Raw genomic sequence first — 17,275 nt, forward strand, 5'->3', positions numbered from 1 at the left:
AATTTAATATTAATTATTCTTACATAAAAAAAAATTCGAATAGTGCACTGCGATGTTTTAAGTTAAGCAATGTTATATTTTGGGATCGATAAATTTTTCTCTCTTTTTTCTATTATAGGCAAATTTTCTAAAGATATTCTTAATGTCAACATAAAGTCGGATGTTTTATAATAATATTATTATATTATTCTCGTCTAAAATATCTTTATAATGATTTAAAATATATAATTATTCATAGAGATCCAAATTTATATATAATATATATACATATTTACATTTATTACATTATTTTCTGTAATAAAGAAAGTAAAGTTTGACATCTCTCTTTCACCTGCAACATAATTTAGTCATTGCATATAAATGTATTAAGAATATGAAATATGTAATTGTGTACAGAATTTTAGAAATAAAAACATTACCTGATCAACAGTACGATTATTTAATTTTTCACTAATTAATTGAAATGAATTTTCAGAATATTCCTTCTTAACACTTTGTAGTAGAATCATATCTTCTTGACGTGTCCACGGTTTAGTGTTCCTTAAATCAGAATTTAACTGGATATTATTCTTGATTGTCATTTTTTTTTCAACGATTGCTATTTCTGTACCCATTTTTTTACAATCTGAAAACAAAAAGTTGACGTTCTTCAAAATTCTCATTATTTTTTCTATTAATAATAAAATTTTACTATCGATACAAATCGATACAAATTTACATGTAACTTACTTAAATCACAATCAGCACTATTGCTTGCAGAAGTTTGTGTAATTATTTCAGTACTTGATAAATTATCTTGCATTGACGATTGCATACAGCTATTGATTTCTGTTTCTATGATATCACTCGTTTTCTCATGCTCTGTAATATCAAGTTCATTATGTTCCAATGAGACATCGATTTCTTCAGTCTTCTTTTCTCGTTTATTCCTGCAGTGAGACATCCGTATTCTTTTGTTCACAATTGCATCGTCTACAGTGCCTATTCTTTTTAAAGCCTTCTTTTGATCTGTTTTAATTGCAAGTTTGACATTCTTTTTAGACTTTGCTACTACTTTCTCGTTATCTTCATTATTTTTTAATGGCGAATATTTTGTAGCGCATTGCTTCTGGCAATTTTCTTCGTGACTAGAATCATTCTTCGATGATTTTCGTCGTTTTTTAGACGAAATTGGTGGAATGACTTTATCAACTATTTTTAACGATACGCGCGCAATATTTTCCAGTTTCTCCTGATGCTCTCCAGGAAATGTAATTTTTGCAGGTCGCAATCCTTCAGGCGTTTGAAGATAAATTCTTCCATTAAGAAACTATTAAAAAAGATGAAAAAATTTTTCATTAAATCTTTATAAAGAGAGAAACACAAAGTAATATGAAAAAAATACAAAAGTTATACAATTAGATATTATCAAAAGGCGCGCATACCCGTGTACCACAGGAAACACAATGTTCTGATTTATTTTTAAGATTTGGGTCATCTATGTTATGACAATCACATTTACAACTTTCTCCACCATATGGATCTTCCTGATATGATGCTGTAGGTAATTCTATATTTTCATATAATTCTGGTGCATTTTCAGTATAAATTATGTTCTTATCGTAAGGTCCTAATGGACATGTCAAGTTTTCAAACATATGAGGTACAAATAAGCTGACAAAAATATCAAAAATACATTTTTATACAATTATGATTTGTTCCATATTTTATGAGAAAATGATAAATAGATCAAATAAATTTAATTGACGCATTTTGTTTTAAAATGCTTATTTTTACAATGTTTACAAATAAATATTGCATGTATTATTCTAACGACTATTTTTGAATATCGAGTGAAATTTTGAAATCGATGCGCCGATTTTGCGACACAGGAACTATAAACTCCAAACTCATCATTAAGAAAATCTATTATTAAAATTTTGTATGATATGTCTTATATACAATACTGTGCAATATTTGTTTTTTGAGATTATTTAAATATATAAAATACATATAGTTATACAGTTATAGCTACCTTTCAGGAGGTTTTGCAGTAGGTAAAACTTGCAAAAATAAATCCATAATGAGTGGATGGCCTTTAAAAACTGGACTTATAATGGTATGAATAGTTTCCAGAGTTGTGTGCGGATCAGACGAAAGTTGTGTGATCGCCTGCATCATCTTTGCTATCCGCGATGGTTGCTTAGCAAAATATATTTGCGCAATATGGACGAAATCATTCATTTTTTGTAACATCATATATTCTATGGATTTACCAATCATCGTGGCTTGATGTGGCTTTAAAAATAATAGAAAATCTGTGCACATTTCTGGATAATTTTGCAACCTTTTACAGACATCTTGATATAATCTGATTGTGAGTATATCTTTTTTAATCGCGCTATCTTGTATCTCTTTATTCGTTGCAAATTCTTCAGGAAATATTGGGTCAATAACTGTTTGGTTAATATTTTCTAGTTTTTCGCTATAGTCTAAATACAACTTTATCACAGTCTTAAATATTTCCGGATTATTAGGTTCCAATGATAAGTGTAATTTTTGAAGATATGATGCTGCAAATTCTACAAAAAAAAATTGAATACAGATTAGAAAAAAAACCAAAAAATTTATTTTATCATAAAATTATTATAATTTAACTGGCTTACTTGCTTCACGCTCCTCTTCGGTCAATGGATTATCAGCTTTTAATAATCTTTTAATAATTTCCAATTCTCTAGTTTGTTTAGCCTTTTTCCTACTTACAGGGTCCTTTATTATTGTAGTACTAGCTAGCATTAATTCTGCTATCTCTTCCTCATTATCCTATGCAAAAATCATAATTTAGATAGATATTGATAACTAAATATTTTCCTTAATGGAACAAAATAGGACTCACAACTTTTGATACGGTACAATGTTCGTCAATATTTTTATCCATGATATCTTTTTCTTTAGATTTTAATGTATTGCAGTTGGTCGAACTTTTTGAACCTAAAACTTGCGCCATCAATTTCATATTCTGTGCGCTTCTTGTTTTTGCTAATCGAGGTGTAGTTTTACGTATTTGTGGTAATCCTGATATTTGTGATGTATCTTTGGATAGCTTTGAGCTTCCAGCTGATATATTATTTAATTTAGTATTATTTTTTTGTTCATCAGGTAATTTATCCATCTGCACCATCTTTGCATCTGTAGTAGCTGTTTTTATAGAATGTAAATTTTTGTTAGGTTTACTTATTCCTGTAACCATCCCTGTAGTTTGTATATTATTATCAATTATTTGTTTTTCGCCATTGTCATCATTGAGTTTAGTATTTTTTTTTATACTAAGACTATCTTTTTTATCAGTAATTAAGGTTTTTGGGTTTACAGTCGCAGGTAATATTTTCGGTAATATATTTACAACTGGGTTTCTTAAGGGATGATTGCTAGAGACAGTAGGATATGACTTCATTATTGCATTCATGTTAATCCACTGTTTTCCAAGAGTACTGTTTGAATCAAATATGTAATTATTTTTCAATGAATTGTTTTTGTATTCTCTTTGCTGTAATAATAAATAAGTAATTATCATTAAATGTTACATAAGATGAATATCTAACCTACAATTATTGTATGTGTAATATAATGTACAAATAAAATTTTGCATATCAAGTATCATGATATAGCTCTTTTTAATTAGATATAAGCGAAATCATATTTGTTATATACTTACATTACCGAGATAAATTTGCCATCTTAAAGGTAAAATACTTATTGGTTGATCTTTTGGAGCTTTGGGCTTATTATCAAGTGTTATGCGATGTATTATTCTAGGAGCATAACCTTTCTCAAAATAATGCTACAATAAAATGTATTTAACTGTAGTTAAATGTAGTAAATAAACTGTAGCTATATACGTGTATAGTTAATATAAGAGTCTGAAAATTATTCAGTACATACCTTAATCGGATTTCCATCTTTAGAAACACGGCGTTTTCTAATATGATATAATATTCCTTGTGCATCTCTACATGGTAGCAGATAGTGACAAATAAGTTGAGCAGCATCAACTAATAGAATTTTCTTTGTGCGAAGTTTTCTTGGTCTAGATGCAACAAATGGTAAAAATTGTTCTATGCCCAGTGCAATTAAACTGGAAATTATTAGAATAGAATAAAATTATATATTAAAATAGAATAAAATAATATGTTGTAGTACATAAGAGTTTGAAAATACTTACGTTTCTTCTGATTTTGAATATGTAGATTTTGTAAGTTTAATTCCTCCCCTGAAAGGTATTTCCGGTAAAAGTGCTGGATACATAAGAGCTTTACTTTCGACAAATAATTTTTTTATTTCAGGAAGAAATTCTTCAATATATATTCGCTTGTTTGTATGACACGTTTTAGTTTTAACAATGTTATTTGTTATATTCTGTTTAAAATCTGTATAGAATTGTGTGTCAGAAAATTTTTTTTCCCAAGTTGATATTAATTTTAAAGCTGCTTCCAAGTTCTCTGCATTAAATGCAGAATTTGGCCCGTTGCTCAAATATCTAGAATGTTTTATCAGAATTTTGTGATTTTTGTCTGACTTATTATCTTCTAGTATATTATGTTTTTATTATCTTTTCCTCGTACCTTAAGCTATTCAAGTTCTGTTTACATGTTTTTGATAGTGAATGATATTCTGGATGCATGTAAGTCATAACAAAATGCTGTGCCATTAATTGTATATGTTGCCGAAATTGTGTGGCTAATAAAAGACGTTGTTCAAAATTTACTAATTTTGGTAATTCGGGTTCTGCAAGTACCGGTAAAAGATCTACCATAGAAGAGTTCTAAAAAGTATGAAAATGTGAAAATTCGATTACCGCTGCCTTTTAATATATAACATAAATAAGTTTTCTTACCATGGTATTAGTTTCAATCGGTGGAGTTACATTGTCTGGAATCTTTTTTCTTCTTGATATTTCTTCTTCTTGTGTTGAGAACATAGGGGTTAATTCAAGTAATTCTGCAATTAAATCGTATTGTTCTTTACGAGGAACTTCTACTGCTTTATCTGTCCTGAGTTCTTCCTTGTCCACTATTAACATTTATCAAAGTTAAAGATCAATCACATAACAAGAAAGAAAATAACAGAATAAAATATAAAGAATTATTTTATAACAATACATACATAAATCTGTTTCTTCATCCTCTAAGATGTTATATTCTGGATCTGCTTCTGGATCATCTTCTATAAATGGTTCTTGTGTTAAAGGTTGCGTAAATTCTTTTAAAAAGTTATCCCAATCTTCATCGAGTTCAAAATCCCAATCATCAGTCATATCAGCAGTTATGTCAGGTGGTATAAATGCTTGCTCTATTTCCTCCAAAGAAGTTTCACTTAAAGATAATTTAGAACGTGTTCTCTGACCAATACTTTCTTCCTCTGTTGCAACATGTGGAACACTGAAATATAATATTTGTCAATTATTATTAAAACGGATTAATATTAAGAAGCAATTTGAAAAGCAATTATAATCAAGTCAACTTCTATTATAATATTGTACATTGTCCAATAATGATTTGTTCCGTTCCCCTAGCGAGATGAACGTAGGAGCGGAGATAAATGTAGGATAGGTATCACCACTCCTTCACCTCACTAGAAAAATGGAACAAGCCATTATCAGACAGTACATATGAATAATTATTTCTCACATACGCTGGTATTTTAAAAATTCCTTCAGGATCATATTGTATATCCGATGACCTTTGTTGTTCAGGACAAAATACATTCCTATTATTTGTTGATGTTGATTGTTGTGATTCCATATCACTATTTGCTGTATTTTCCACTTCCCTATCATCATCACTCTCTGTATGTTTATCATGATCAGGATTATATTCTTCATCGGATGAATCTTCTGGCAATTCCTCCTGAATCAAAGCTTGCACTTCCGATGAAGCTTTCTGTGTTGTAGTGATAGGCCATGGTATATTGACCTGAGCAGCCGCTAATTTTCTATAAGAAAGAAAATTTTATCCATGCATACAGCAAAAATAACTATTATATGTATGAATAACAAAATTAACAATAAATAAAACAATACATACTTAGCTTTAGCTCTTGTGAGTTTGGGACCAAAGTTAAAATCATCTTCCGTATCTTCAAGCCATTTTTGTATCATCGTCATTAAATGTTCGTAAGGGATCACATGTTTTAATATATTTTTAACGTTAGTGGCAGTTAAATTAGTTTTGGCAGCTTTAGCATCGAGTTGTCTCTCAATCTCTTCTTCCATTTTATTAAGTACCGATGCTTCTTCAATAGCTTCTCGTTTATGTTTACTAGACGGCTCATATTTATCAACTTCGGATATATCAATTTGTAAATCTGCATTTTCAGAATCGGTCGAATTTTCGTTATCGACATCATTGAAATCAAAGTTAATCGAGAAAGATAAATTGCATTTTCTGGGCGATTCGATGATTGAAACAGAGGATGCCGATGAATTGGTATCATTTCGCACGATAGGTTCACTCGTGGGTTTCTCCATATTTTTTAATAAAGTTAATTTTTACCAAATCTATGGAGATAATTATAAACTCCAACTACGATTTTATTCTTCCGGAAACCGTCACTATTTCGAATATGCATACTAAAATAGTATAACATGTCTCCAAATCTTTAAAGTGTTGTCGCGTGCGATGTGCGACCACTGATGTCAACAAGGTTAGATCTGCTCTCTGTTTTGCTCGCACGTTTAGGGTGCCATTACATGAAGCGCGGAAACGCGGATTAGCGTAACGCGGAACGAGAGTGAAACCAATCGCGAGCATTCTGCAGTTTTTGTTACGCTCGCGATTGGTTCCCTTCTCGTTCCGTGTTAAGCTAATCCGCGTTTCCGCGCTTCATGTAATGGCACCCTTATACTTCTTCCACTCTCTCTCCCTCTCTCTCCCTCTCTCTCTTTCCATGCTCGAATATACGCATATATATATATATCATACATGTGTTCCATCTTTCATTACAGGAACAAGAGTTGATGCTTTTGCCTGTCTTCGATTTTCGGTCTTCATAATAAGATTTGTAAGAGAAAGGATAAAAAAAAACTACTGTGTCTTTTTATCAATTAATAGACCCACAAATACATGCGAGAAATATAGAAAAAGTATCTCTTCAGGAATATAAACTTGTATAAACTTTATATTTTGAGAACGCATAAATGCGCATAGGGTTATCGATGTGATACTTTATACGTGTTCGAAAATCTAAGAAAGAATAAGTGCGCACAAGCAGAGAGAAACCTGAGAGGGGCCACGCCGCCGTTTTTCCTGTAACGCTTTCTCTAGCCGGTACAGTGGCGCTAACTGGATCCATTTTAGAGCCGGCGGAACTACGTGGCCGGATCCACTTTTCGGTGCCATGGTAAAACGATCGATTGGTGCATGTCTCTCAGGTTTCTCTCTGGCACAAGTCATCATGTCGTGCGATTTCACATCGGCTCGAAAAATTAGAAAATCTAATGTGGTATGTAATTTTTTTAGCATATAAACTATGACAATTTTAAATTGCATAATTAAGTATTACAATATTATGATTTTTTAGGAGAAAGCTATACAAATGATAACAAAACGTAACTATGATAAAAAACGGCGAAAGAATATGGAAGAAATAGCTAACGATCGTAAAACCCATTATTGCAAGAGTTTCCAGAGCAGTAGAAGAAGCAGAACGTCACTCGTAGGATTTTCAAAAAGTCTGGCACTGTCGGAGATGCAATCGTACATCACTCGTCAAGATTGGAACCATGCGTTAAATTTATTCCCTAGACTTCTGGAATATCCAATTGAATTAGAACCTTTAATATGGCGATATGCATTTATCATTTTATTACACACGAACGATCCGTCACATCTCCGGCAATTCTTCGAGCAATGTGTCGGTAACCATAGTTTAGATAATAGAATATTGTTAGAAAGATTATTGTCATTACCTCTTAAAGAATAAACAAATTTCAAGATAAAGCATTGTATCATATTCAAGTCAACATATAGCATATGTGTGTGTTACGTACAAAAATCTTTGTACAATAATTTTATTACATACAATTATATACTACATATTCTGCTATTTATACATCTATCCTCATCTTTAATAATGCATTGGTTATTTATATATAGATGCCAAGACTACATTCTACTTGGCGATCACAAAACTCGCGGATATCATTTACCCTTGTTTAATTCTCAATAAAAAATAAGGTTGAAATGATCCTACGAGTATTGCGATCGCCAAGTGGAACATAGTCTATAAGAAAGCAATTCATGAAATTATTACAAGTATTATACAGAAAAATGTATAATACCTTTTGTATATAATAGTTTGCTACTTTCGCACCATTTATTCTTATTTCTGTCTATATTATGCTGATGATTTTATGAGAAAGACATATGATAATAGCTATGTATTAATTAATTGTATGATAGCTATATCGATACAGAGATACACACTATTTACAAATATTTTTTAATCACTTATTCAAACTATTGCGCGCTATACTGAAAAGATCCTCAAAAGAAATTTACTAACAATATTATATTACAATTATTTAATTAAGAGATTACTGTTTTTGTATGACAACTTGAATCGAACCGAGCCATAATCGCTTAGAAAGCATGTAAAAAATGTTTTGATAGAAATAATATTTGCTTTTTCAATATAAATTAAAATAATGATTATTATATACATGTAGAATATACTCAATTTTTGAACATAATTGAGAAAATCATCTATTCCTGTCTCATTTGCGTAGATTATGAAAAAAATTCATTGTACATTCCTACATATATAATATCTGTTTTTTTAATAGATAATTTTGAACCATCTTGTGGAATTAACAATATTTCTACTTAGCGATTTGGTTCAATTGACGCTACAAAACTATATTATACTTAATCTTAATACTATCATTGTTCCAGAATGGTAACAGTAATAAAGAACGTAAGGCAACAGAATTCATATGCCAAACATTAACAAACGTATTAACATTGTTATTTCGATATGTCGATATGCGATATTTTTTTATCTTGATATAATGCATCCGATAACGCACGATTGTTGTTGATGACGATGATAATGATCGAACTTACAATGCGCGTGACGGGTTGTTGCAGCAACAGTAATAAATACATGGATGAAAGAGAGCTCGGTAAGATGAATGCTGGTCAATCGAGCGGTAAATGAACACGAGAATCATTAGCTGCTAATTTAACGAGCGTTTTCTTTACCCTAAGAATGGGTAATCTGGCCGCCGGTTTCCCATGCCAACACTCTCGCATTAACTTTCCCATCCCGGCTAATGTCTGCAAAAGAAATAGCATTTATTCCAATTATTCACGTAATAAATAATTTAAACTTAATTTTTTTAGCTCTGATATACATATATTGCAATATTTCTCTGACAAATGCTAGAATCGAAAAAATAATTTACCGGGTCGGAATGCCATCTATTAGGAAGCGGCGGCCTTCGCTGGTCGAGCGAGACTAATTTACGCATTTCTTCTATGGAGGGTTCTTGATTATTGCTAGGCAGCCATTCATAGTACGGCATCGCGTATTCCAAGGCTACGCCATTGCTTATACATCTGCGACAGACTTCCCACATTACCAATCCTAAACTATAGATATCGGCCCGTCTGAAGCTCTCTAAACATTCAATGTTTACTCTGGAAATGAATCAGAATAGACATTGTGATCAATTTGACCAGCTTGTAGTAGTATGAAAGTAAAAAGAGAAAAAGTGCTGCACTAACGTTTGATCGAGAATTTCGGGACTTGTATAACGTTTAGTTCCTTGCCGTAGATCGATTCTGTCTACTGTAAGACGATCCTGCGTAGCAGCTAATGCAAAATCGGCGATTACACAACCACCGTTAGTCTTGACCAAGATATTCTTCGATTTAAGATTACGATGAGCCATAGCTGGTTTCCCTCTAGTACCGTGAATCTCCGTGTGCAAATAAAGCAAACCGTTAGCGATGCTCAAACAAATATTGAGCGTTTGATGATGTGTCAACGGATGCGGCGACCGATTGAGGTGATCGAAGAGCGAACCGAGAGGATGATACTGCGTCACCAGCCAGAGCTGAGTGCAGCTAGCTCTACTAGTCATATCGCTGCCAACATATCCCAGAATATTGTCGTGTCTAGATGGTAACAACTTAGAATAAACCTCGGTCTCCCGAGCCCACGCGGCTTCGTCCCGCGAGAAATAAATTTTTACAGCTACATTCTCGCCATGCCAAATTCCTCTCCACACTTCTCCGCCGAATCCTCCACTGCTACCGCTACCGAGACACTCTACTAAAGCTACTTGTTTAGCTAAAGTTCTTTGTACTAACAAGGGCAATCCAGAACCAGAACCACTTGTCAAACTTCGGCCGTCTAGGTACTCCTACAAAAATATAGTTGGTAAAATTAATTAATATATGTCGCACGCGCGTTATGTAAAACACAGAAAAATAAAAAATTAACATTATATACCTTAAGTGTACTATCACCAGCCGCTGTTGCTCTAAGCTCGTGCGGATGATAAGTAGCGGACGATGTAGGCGAGGAAAAAGAGAAATGTAACATGGAAGGCTCAATATCGGAATCTATAATAAGTTTATTCCGACGAGACGCCATCGGCCGTTTTCTTCGCGTTCGATGCGCTAATAAACAGAATAGAATCCCTCCAGCGACAAGCAATGCAATCATTGGCCCGAGAATCGCAAATGTTAATTTCACTACATAATTTCCTCTATCAGCATCTAAAAACCGTATACAAATATAAAAACTGCTTCTAACAATATCAATCATCTTATTACAATTCAATTTTACATATATATTTTTGTGTGTGCATATGTGTACCTCCAGGTTGGAGTTGAGCATTAGGCTGACAACCTAATTCCGGAAAATAAATTTGTCTCGAAACCTCAAAGGATATCTCGAATTGGATATATCGGCAAGGACCTCGGAAACACATAAGAGACTACTTTTGGGATCATGGAGTCACGCAAGCATGGATAGATTCTATAGATGCGAATAGCCGCGCGCTGTTGTAGAGATGTAATTGGAGGATTATGGCAGGAGACAGAGATATTTGGAGGCGAACACTTGAGGAAGCCCAGGTATGACTTGGACTATAGCATCATTGGATGGATATGTGTACACAGATTAGATTATCTTACTAGTCGAATAATCTTGCAGTACAGGATACGGGCCAACATTACAAAAATCTGCTTGACAGCATTCCACAGAATATTGAACACCATTTGTTAACCCTCTAACATGCCTTTCCTTATGTTCTGCATCTTGGTGGTCTTCTTTATTACACATAAACAACTTATGTTCCTCTAATTTGTAACAGCCGCGACTAACAGATTCAGTACCGTCAGCTTCTTTCACCCTGGACTTCCAACACTATGAAACAAAACAAAAATGTTGATTTATATTCTACAAGAAAAGATGTAAATTTGAAGATTTTGAATAAAAAATATAAAAATTTTTACAGTGATTGCATCTTCACAGATGCTAGATAATGAACACTCGGAATCTTCACATATATGGCATTTGAAACGTCTCTGGCTAACTGTATTACTAGCAAGACTATGCTCCAACGTTTCAGGTAGATTTAATTTTTCATTATCAAGAGAAATATCTTGCTCTTGTAACGCAATCGCTCCTTCGCCTAGAATATAAGTTAAAAATTGTATATAAATACTAAGCAAAGAACATCATAATAAATTATTTAGTACAATGCATTTATACTTGTAATAAAAACAAGTATAATAAAAATTAATAAAAGACGCGAAATTTCTGCAATATATATTGCATAAATTGGAGTTTTATTTATGTCTTGTAAAAATAAGGATCTAATAATGTTTTGCTAGATCCAAAAGCAACACTAGTGCAAAACTATATACTTGAGTAACACAATATATAAAAATACAAGTATTTACATCTCATTTAAAATTACATATGATACGATGAATATTGCTTGAAATTCACGATAATTTATCCGCATACCTGAACATAATTTGAATGTCAACAAGAGTACGAAATGCGTGATAAATATAACATCCGCCATTTCTACTTCGCATCGAAACACACTGAATTATTCGGCCAGAAACAAAATTACGTTAAAATATATCTTTCCTGATCTCTTTATCGCACTCGACATTCTCATAGTCCTCTTTTTCTTACTCAAACGAATATTCCGAATCGTAAAATGCGTGAATTCGTCATTCGAGCATAACAAATGTTAATTCTTTATTTATATCTGACGCATAGTTTTCTCGTATACATCGATATATTTCAGTAACATGTACGGTAAAACCAGAGTTTACATGGTCATTTTCTTCTGAAAAAGAAGTAGTTCTAGCTGTGATAATCCATATTTTCAATATTGCACAAAATCTTTATTATTTATTCTTTAACCTTATGTTTAATCTTTCACATGTATATATCAAACACGAATGCTAAGATGTCAGACACAATTCTGAGTCATGATGCACGAAATATCTAGATACGATATTCTATCGTTATTCAAAGGTACTAAAGACAGCAGCGCTTTATAACCGCAGATTGCATAATAATATTACGTTCAATTTTCATGAATTTTTATTTTACTCCAAGGTTACGTTCCAAAACGTCGTCTCCGAGGAAAATTTTACTCGTAGAGGATGTTTCGGGAAACATGTAACTCAAGAATATTTTCTTTCGAATAGGGGCGCACCTTGAATTAAAGCAATAGCTACATAAATATAAGAAAATAAAAAAAAAAAAAATATTTTTATTTATCCGCGCGTAGTGTGTATTTTTTTCTGAACGCGCTTCTAATTAAAAACAAGCTCACATGAAAGTTGATCTTAAATCGATTAAGTCGTGTGAATCGGAAGTGCTATTAGTAGCCTTGGATAAAACATCTGATTCGGAATAGTAGAGAGAGAGAGAGCGTGTGTATGTACTTAATTTGACTTAATTAACGAAGCAATCAAATATTTTCATGTATCACGAGTATTAACAACGGAATCTGCTTTCATGGAGTTGATAATATTAGCGCGTGACACATTTATGAAGCTGTCTCATTCGTAATCGGTCACGCTTGTTATGCGCTCGTCGAGACGATATATCGTCGGTCCGGGTCCGAATTGTAGTAACCTTGAATATATTCACGATCGCGAATCAGCGTCGGACGTGAGCACGGGGAGAGAGAGTTTAGAAGGATTTCCTCCGCTGATTCCATCGCGGATCTTATCTGTTGGATCGTGCGAAGAGGGGCGCGAAGCTGTCAGTAAGGAAGCTGGAGCGCTAACCTAAGATGCGAACATCAGTGAACGCGCTTCTACCGTTGGGAATTCATCTGTTGTATTGGTTATTCGATACGGTAGCGGCCACTGGCGGAGCGCTCGATTCTACCCCGACCTTTCAAACCGGTGCCTCGAGCCCTTCACATTCCAAAATAGTAGCGTTTTCCGCCACCCTCACCGATGGATTGGCCCAAGCAGTGGCTCACGAATCTAGTAAATCGTCGTTTCGTGTCGCATGAATATACACGGATGCTATGGTTGAACACTTTATATGTCTAAGTTAATTTATTCCAGCTGCGGATACTTGTAATGACGACGTAGCTTGCATCACTATGGCTTCGGTCGATCGTCTAGCCTTAGAAGCTATAAGGGCTCTCCACAGTCAATTGGATGACGATGCTAATGGAAACGTTGATCTATCCGAATCGGACGATGTAAGGATGATTATATCGTTGCGAGAAAAATGTCTATTACACAATGTATACAAGATGTTATACAAATGTACTTCCAACTTTGACAGTTTCTAAGAGAAGAACTGCAATACGAAGCTGGTTATGAACGGAGACAGAGGGCTTTCCACCATAATGACGATATGCAAATCAGTGTGCGAGAACTCTGGGAAGCTTGGTTGCGATCAGAAGTAATGCGATAAAATTTTATATAGAGATTATTTTAAATAGTAACAAAAAGATATTTATGATTTTCCATGTAATGTTATTATATCTCATGCATTGTAACGTTTTTATAAATTAGGTTCATAACTGGACAATAGAACAAACATCAGAATGGTTAACTTCCAACGTTGAGCTTCCTCAATATGTTCCTACTTTCATACAGCATCGTGTAACTGGTGCTACGCTTCCTCGGTGAGTTTATTATTATGATTCTTTAATAAGAAAATATATAAACTATATATATGTGTATATATGAATTTTTTATTACAATTTATTTTAGATTAGCTGTGAACAATATGCATTATCTTAATAATGTTCTGGGTATTAAAGATCCCATCCATAAACAAAAAATTGCCTTAAAAGCAATGGATGTTGTTCTTTTTGGACCTCCTAAAGGTAATACTTATTTAATATTATGACATGGTATACGATATATTTTCTCTGAAAATTAATTCTATAGTTAATAATTAATAGATACTGGACACAGCATCAAAGACTTAATATTAGTTACACTGTTATTTGGAGCACTTATTGGATGCTGGTACGCATATCAACAAAAGAAAAATTCCCAAAAGGATCTTTATAGAATGATGAAAGATATGGAAAGTTTGCAAAAGGCAGAACTTACACTGGAAAATTTACAGGTATTTTTCTTCAAAAAATTAATTCTCTAATTAAAATTAAAATTAGATCACTCTTCAACTTGAGAATTTTATTAAAATAACATTATATAATTGATTGCAGAAAGAGCTGGAGAGAGCAAGAATGGAACAAGAAAGTGCAACTACTGAGAAACAAAATTTGGAAAAACGTTTGCAAGATGAAAGTTTGGGATTACATACTTCATATTCAGACCTTGAAGTATCGCAAATGAAAGCGGAAATTGAAGTTAATACCGTTTCTCATTTATTCCACATTTACATATATGATGAATATATTTAATACATTTATCCTATTTTCATATCGATTTATATATTTTGCAGATGCTGAAGCTGGAATTACAACGAGCAGAGGGTGAACTTGAAGATAGATGCTGGTCGCCACCAACTGGATTACAGCATTGGCTACAATTAACTCATGAAATTGAGAACAAAGCATATATAAATAAGAGGATAGCAGCTGAAAAACAGCTTCAACAGGCACGAGAAGCGGTAAGAAAAATAACTATTTATAAATTATTCAATGCAATTTCTACAATTTATATATTATGCCACCTTTATAATTAATTTGCCAGATGATACTGACAAAAAAATTTCATTGCTAGAAAAATATTTGTCTATTATTTTGCAGTGTGAGAAATTACGAAAGAAACGTTCCAGTTTGGTAGGTGCTTTTGTTTCGACTCATGGAAAATCCATTGACGAAGTTGATAAGAGTATAGTTGAAGCAAGAACTTCATTAAATGAAGTAACAAGTGAGCTGAAAGAAAGAGTACATCGTTGGAAGCAAATTGAATTGCTCTGTGGTTTCAATATAATTAACAATAATGGATTAAGCTATTTAGAGGCCATTTTGTATAGAGGGACATCTAATGGTAGAGGTGTTGGATTAAGAGGTATTTAATCTATTCTGGCTATTAACAATTAATTATTATTTCTATTGCATCTGAGAATTTACAAAAATTAAATCAAATAATACATTTTTTCTTCCTAATTTAATACAAGAATTACATAACTAACATACACATATAAAACTTGTATCATGTAATACATTTTATGTTAAAACAATTATTCATTTTCATTCTTCACTAAAATCTTTTTTAAAAAAGAAAACAACTGCTTGTAAGCTGTTATATAAATTTTTAAGTGATCTGTATGTAATATATTATAGGACGACTTAGTAGCCAGGATGACTTAGATGATGAGACAAGTTCAATGTACACACCATCAACGGCCAGTACAGTCGCTGCAGGTAAGCTGGATATGGACTTCAATGAGTACTTAGATTGACACATCAATGCTCATTTTGTTGTTAAATACCATTGTGGCCTGTCTATATGTCGCGCATATGTACATCAAACAGGGAAACTTTCTAATGATAGTTTACTAACGAATTTTCATGTTTAACAATATGGTAAAAAAGATATAATTTTCTCTCTCCTAGCATTGATATTTTTGTGCCAATAATAAATATATAACATTATAGGATTAAGTTGTGTTGATTTTAAAGTATCATGTGCCTTGGATGTACATCATAACCAATATACAACAGTAAAGTGGTCAACATATGCATATGAGAAATGTGAAATGCATTTTAATTTTGCACATGTTGCCCAGTAAATGAAAGATTATATAAAAAAATCATAATAAATAATGCTACTATTATGCCAATGTATATCATATCGATATAAAACTTAATATTTTTTGAAAAATGTAGAAAAAACATAAAATTATAATATTTATAAGCAATATGTTTAATTATTTAGATATGTAGTGTGCAAAATGACAAGTAAAAAGTCGATTTTATATAAATACTCATTAATGCAGTTAAATATGTCAAAAAAGAGAAAGAAATCATAAACAATATGATAGATAATATTCTGAAATGTGCATAAAATATGAAGGTTATCATATGTATGTATATATAATTAAACATAAAAAAGAAATTTGAGCAAAAATATGTGTTATCACATAAAAGAGCAAGACCATGATTTTTCTTTCAAATATTCAATTGCATTTGTATTATTTGTTTGTAGTATTAGATTTGACTGCAATGTACATGACAATAGCTCAGGAATAAAAAATTATCGACTATTGACTTAAATATTACATGCATGCAAAACGCAACAAATTACAAAATTGTACATAATAATGAATATGTTGTTTTATATAAGTGTACATATAAGCATACATTTCCACAAACCTGGAACAAAAAAATCTCATGAATTAAATTACGTGTGTTTATCGATATATACATAACGAATAATGCGTAGTAAATTTTTTTAGAAAATGTGTGCAATAATATTTCAATAATATAAAAAAGAACTTGTTTACGAATCTCTTATCTCGAATTTTCGCGGATTTTGACATAGGATCGTGCAAATCGCGACAATCAACGTATTATGGGCATTATATACATATATATACTTATCTAATATATTATTAGAATTGACTTTATTAGTAGTCGAATTTTGAATGTTTGGAAAACATTTTGTACCTCTCTTTATATATATATCTTGTTATATTCCAGTGATAAAAAATATCTAATTGTAAAAAAACGATGCATTACCAATTAAGATCTGAATGTTCCCAAAATTATTTTGTAAACTATATACTGTTCTAATATTTTACATATGTA

The 17,275-nt window shown here is 32.2% G+C and overlaps 4 protein-coding genes across 4 annotated transcripts in view; 2 read left to right on the forward strand and 2 right to left on the reverse strand.

Moving 5' to 3' along the window:
• Positions 1–78: 78 nt before the first annotated feature.
• On the reverse strand, positions 79–6,505 carry LOC115245956. The gene is made up of 15 exons (XM_029824484.1): positions 6,063–6,505; positions 5,671–5,970; positions 5,143–5,417; positions 4,874–5,049; positions 4,602–4,801; positions 4,202–4,516; positions 3,922–4,114; positions 3,695–3,820; positions 2,876–3,526; positions 2,646–2,802; positions 2,015–2,561; positions 1,425–1,653; positions 730–1,309; positions 420–625; positions 79–331 (listed from the first exon to the last, which is right to left on the reverse strand). The coding sequence occupies exons 1-15, from the start codon at positions 6,503–6,505 to the stop codon at positions 281–283; spliced, it is 4,449 nt and encodes a 1,482-aa protein (XP_029680344.1). The 3' UTR covers positions 79–280.
• An 894-nt stretch (positions 6,506–7,399) lies between these two features.
• Positions 7,400–7,976, forward strand: LOC115246102. The gene is made up of 2 exons (XM_029824712.1): positions 7,400–7,479; positions 7,558–7,976. The coding sequence occupies exons 1-2, from the start codon at positions 7,432–7,434 to the stop codon at positions 7,957–7,959; spliced, it is 450 nt and encodes a 149-aa protein (XP_029680572.1). The 5' UTR covers positions 7,400–7,431; the 3' UTR covers positions 7,960–7,976.
• Positions 7,977–8,010: 34 nt separating this feature from the next.
• On the reverse strand, positions 8,011–12,673 carry LOC115246101 (activin receptor type-1-like). The gene is made up of 8 exons (XM_029824711.1): positions 12,433–12,673; positions 12,022–12,355; positions 11,505–11,683; positions 11,184–11,415; positions 10,495–10,763; positions 9,765–10,405; positions 9,443–9,677; positions 8,011–9,314 (listed from the first exon to the last, which is right to left on the reverse strand). Exons 2-8 carry the CDS (start codon positions 12,080–12,082, stop codon positions 9,177–9,179), a joined length of 1,755 nt encoding a protein of 584 aa, XP_029680571.1. The 5' UTR covers positions 12,083–12,355; positions 12,433–12,673; the 3' UTR covers positions 8,011–9,176.
• A 165-nt stretch (positions 12,674–12,838) lies between these two features.
• Positions 12,839–17,275, forward strand: part of LOC115246100 (stromal interaction molecule homolog) — an 8,592-nt gene continuing 4,155 nt past the window's right edge. The window contains exons 1-10 of the mRNA XM_029824710.1: positions 12,839–13,517; positions 13,599–13,738; positions 13,825–13,944; positions 14,058–14,170; positions 14,259–14,374; positions 14,453–14,622; positions 14,723–14,866; positions 14,962–15,129; positions 15,269–15,533; positions 15,809–15,889. Of these exons, the coding sequence (XP_029680570.1) occupies positions 13,316–13,517; positions 13,599–13,738; positions 13,825–13,944; positions 14,058–14,170; positions 14,259–14,374; positions 14,453–14,622; positions 14,723–14,866; positions 14,962–15,129; positions 15,269–15,533; positions 15,809–15,889 (1,519 nt within the window). The 5' untranslated portion in view covers positions 12,839–13,315. The remainder of the gene's footprint in view (positions 13,518–13,598; positions 13,739–13,824; positions 13,945–14,057; positions 14,171–14,258; positions 14,375–14,452; positions 14,623–14,722; positions 14,867–14,961; positions 15,130–15,268; positions 15,534–15,808; positions 15,890–17,275) is intronic.

Source organism: Formica exsecta, unplaced genomic scaffold (assembly GCF_003651465.1).
Source record: "Formica exsecta isolate Colony F162 unplaced genomic scaffold, ASM365146v1 scaffold138, whole genome shotgun sequence".
Lineage (NCBI taxonomy): Eukaryota > Metazoa > Arthropoda > Insecta > Hymenoptera > Formicidae > Formica > Formica exsecta.

Excerpts from the sequence above, each read along its gene's own strand:
- LOC115246101 (XM_029824711.1), bottom strand. The coding sequence starts at position 12,082 with ATGGCGGATGTTATATTTATCACGCATTTCGTACTCTTGTTGACATTC. Across the intron at positions 10,764-11,183 it reads ACTGCAAGATTATTCGACTA|ATGCTGATAGAGGAAATTAT; the intron begins GTAAGATAATCT and ends TACGGTTTTTAG. Across the intron at positions 9,678-9,764 it reads CCCGAAATTCTCGATCAAAC|AGTAAACATTGAATGTTTAG; the intron begins GTTAGTGCAGCA and ends ATTCATTTCCAG.
- LOC115246102 (XM_029824712.1), top strand. The coding sequence starts at position 7,432 with ATGTCGTGCGATTTCACATCGGCTCGAAAAATTAGAAAATCTAATGTG. Across the intron at positions 7,480-7,557 it reads AAATTAGAAAATCTAATGTG|GAGAAAGCTATACAAATGAT; the intron begins GTATGTAATTTT and ends ATGATTTTTTAG.
- LOC115245956 (XM_029824484.1), bottom strand. The coding sequence starts at position 6,505 with ATGGAGAAACCCACGAGTGAACCTATCGTGCGAAATGATACCAATTCA. Across the intron at positions 2,562-2,645 it reads CGAAGAGGAGCGTGAAGCAA|AATTTGCAGCATCATATCTT; the intron begins GTAAGCCAGTTA and ends TTTTTTTTGTAG. Across the intron at positions 1,654-2,014 it reads ACTGCAAAACCTCCTGAAAG|CTTATTTGTACCTCATATGT; the intron begins GTAGCTATAACT and ends TATTTTTGTCAG.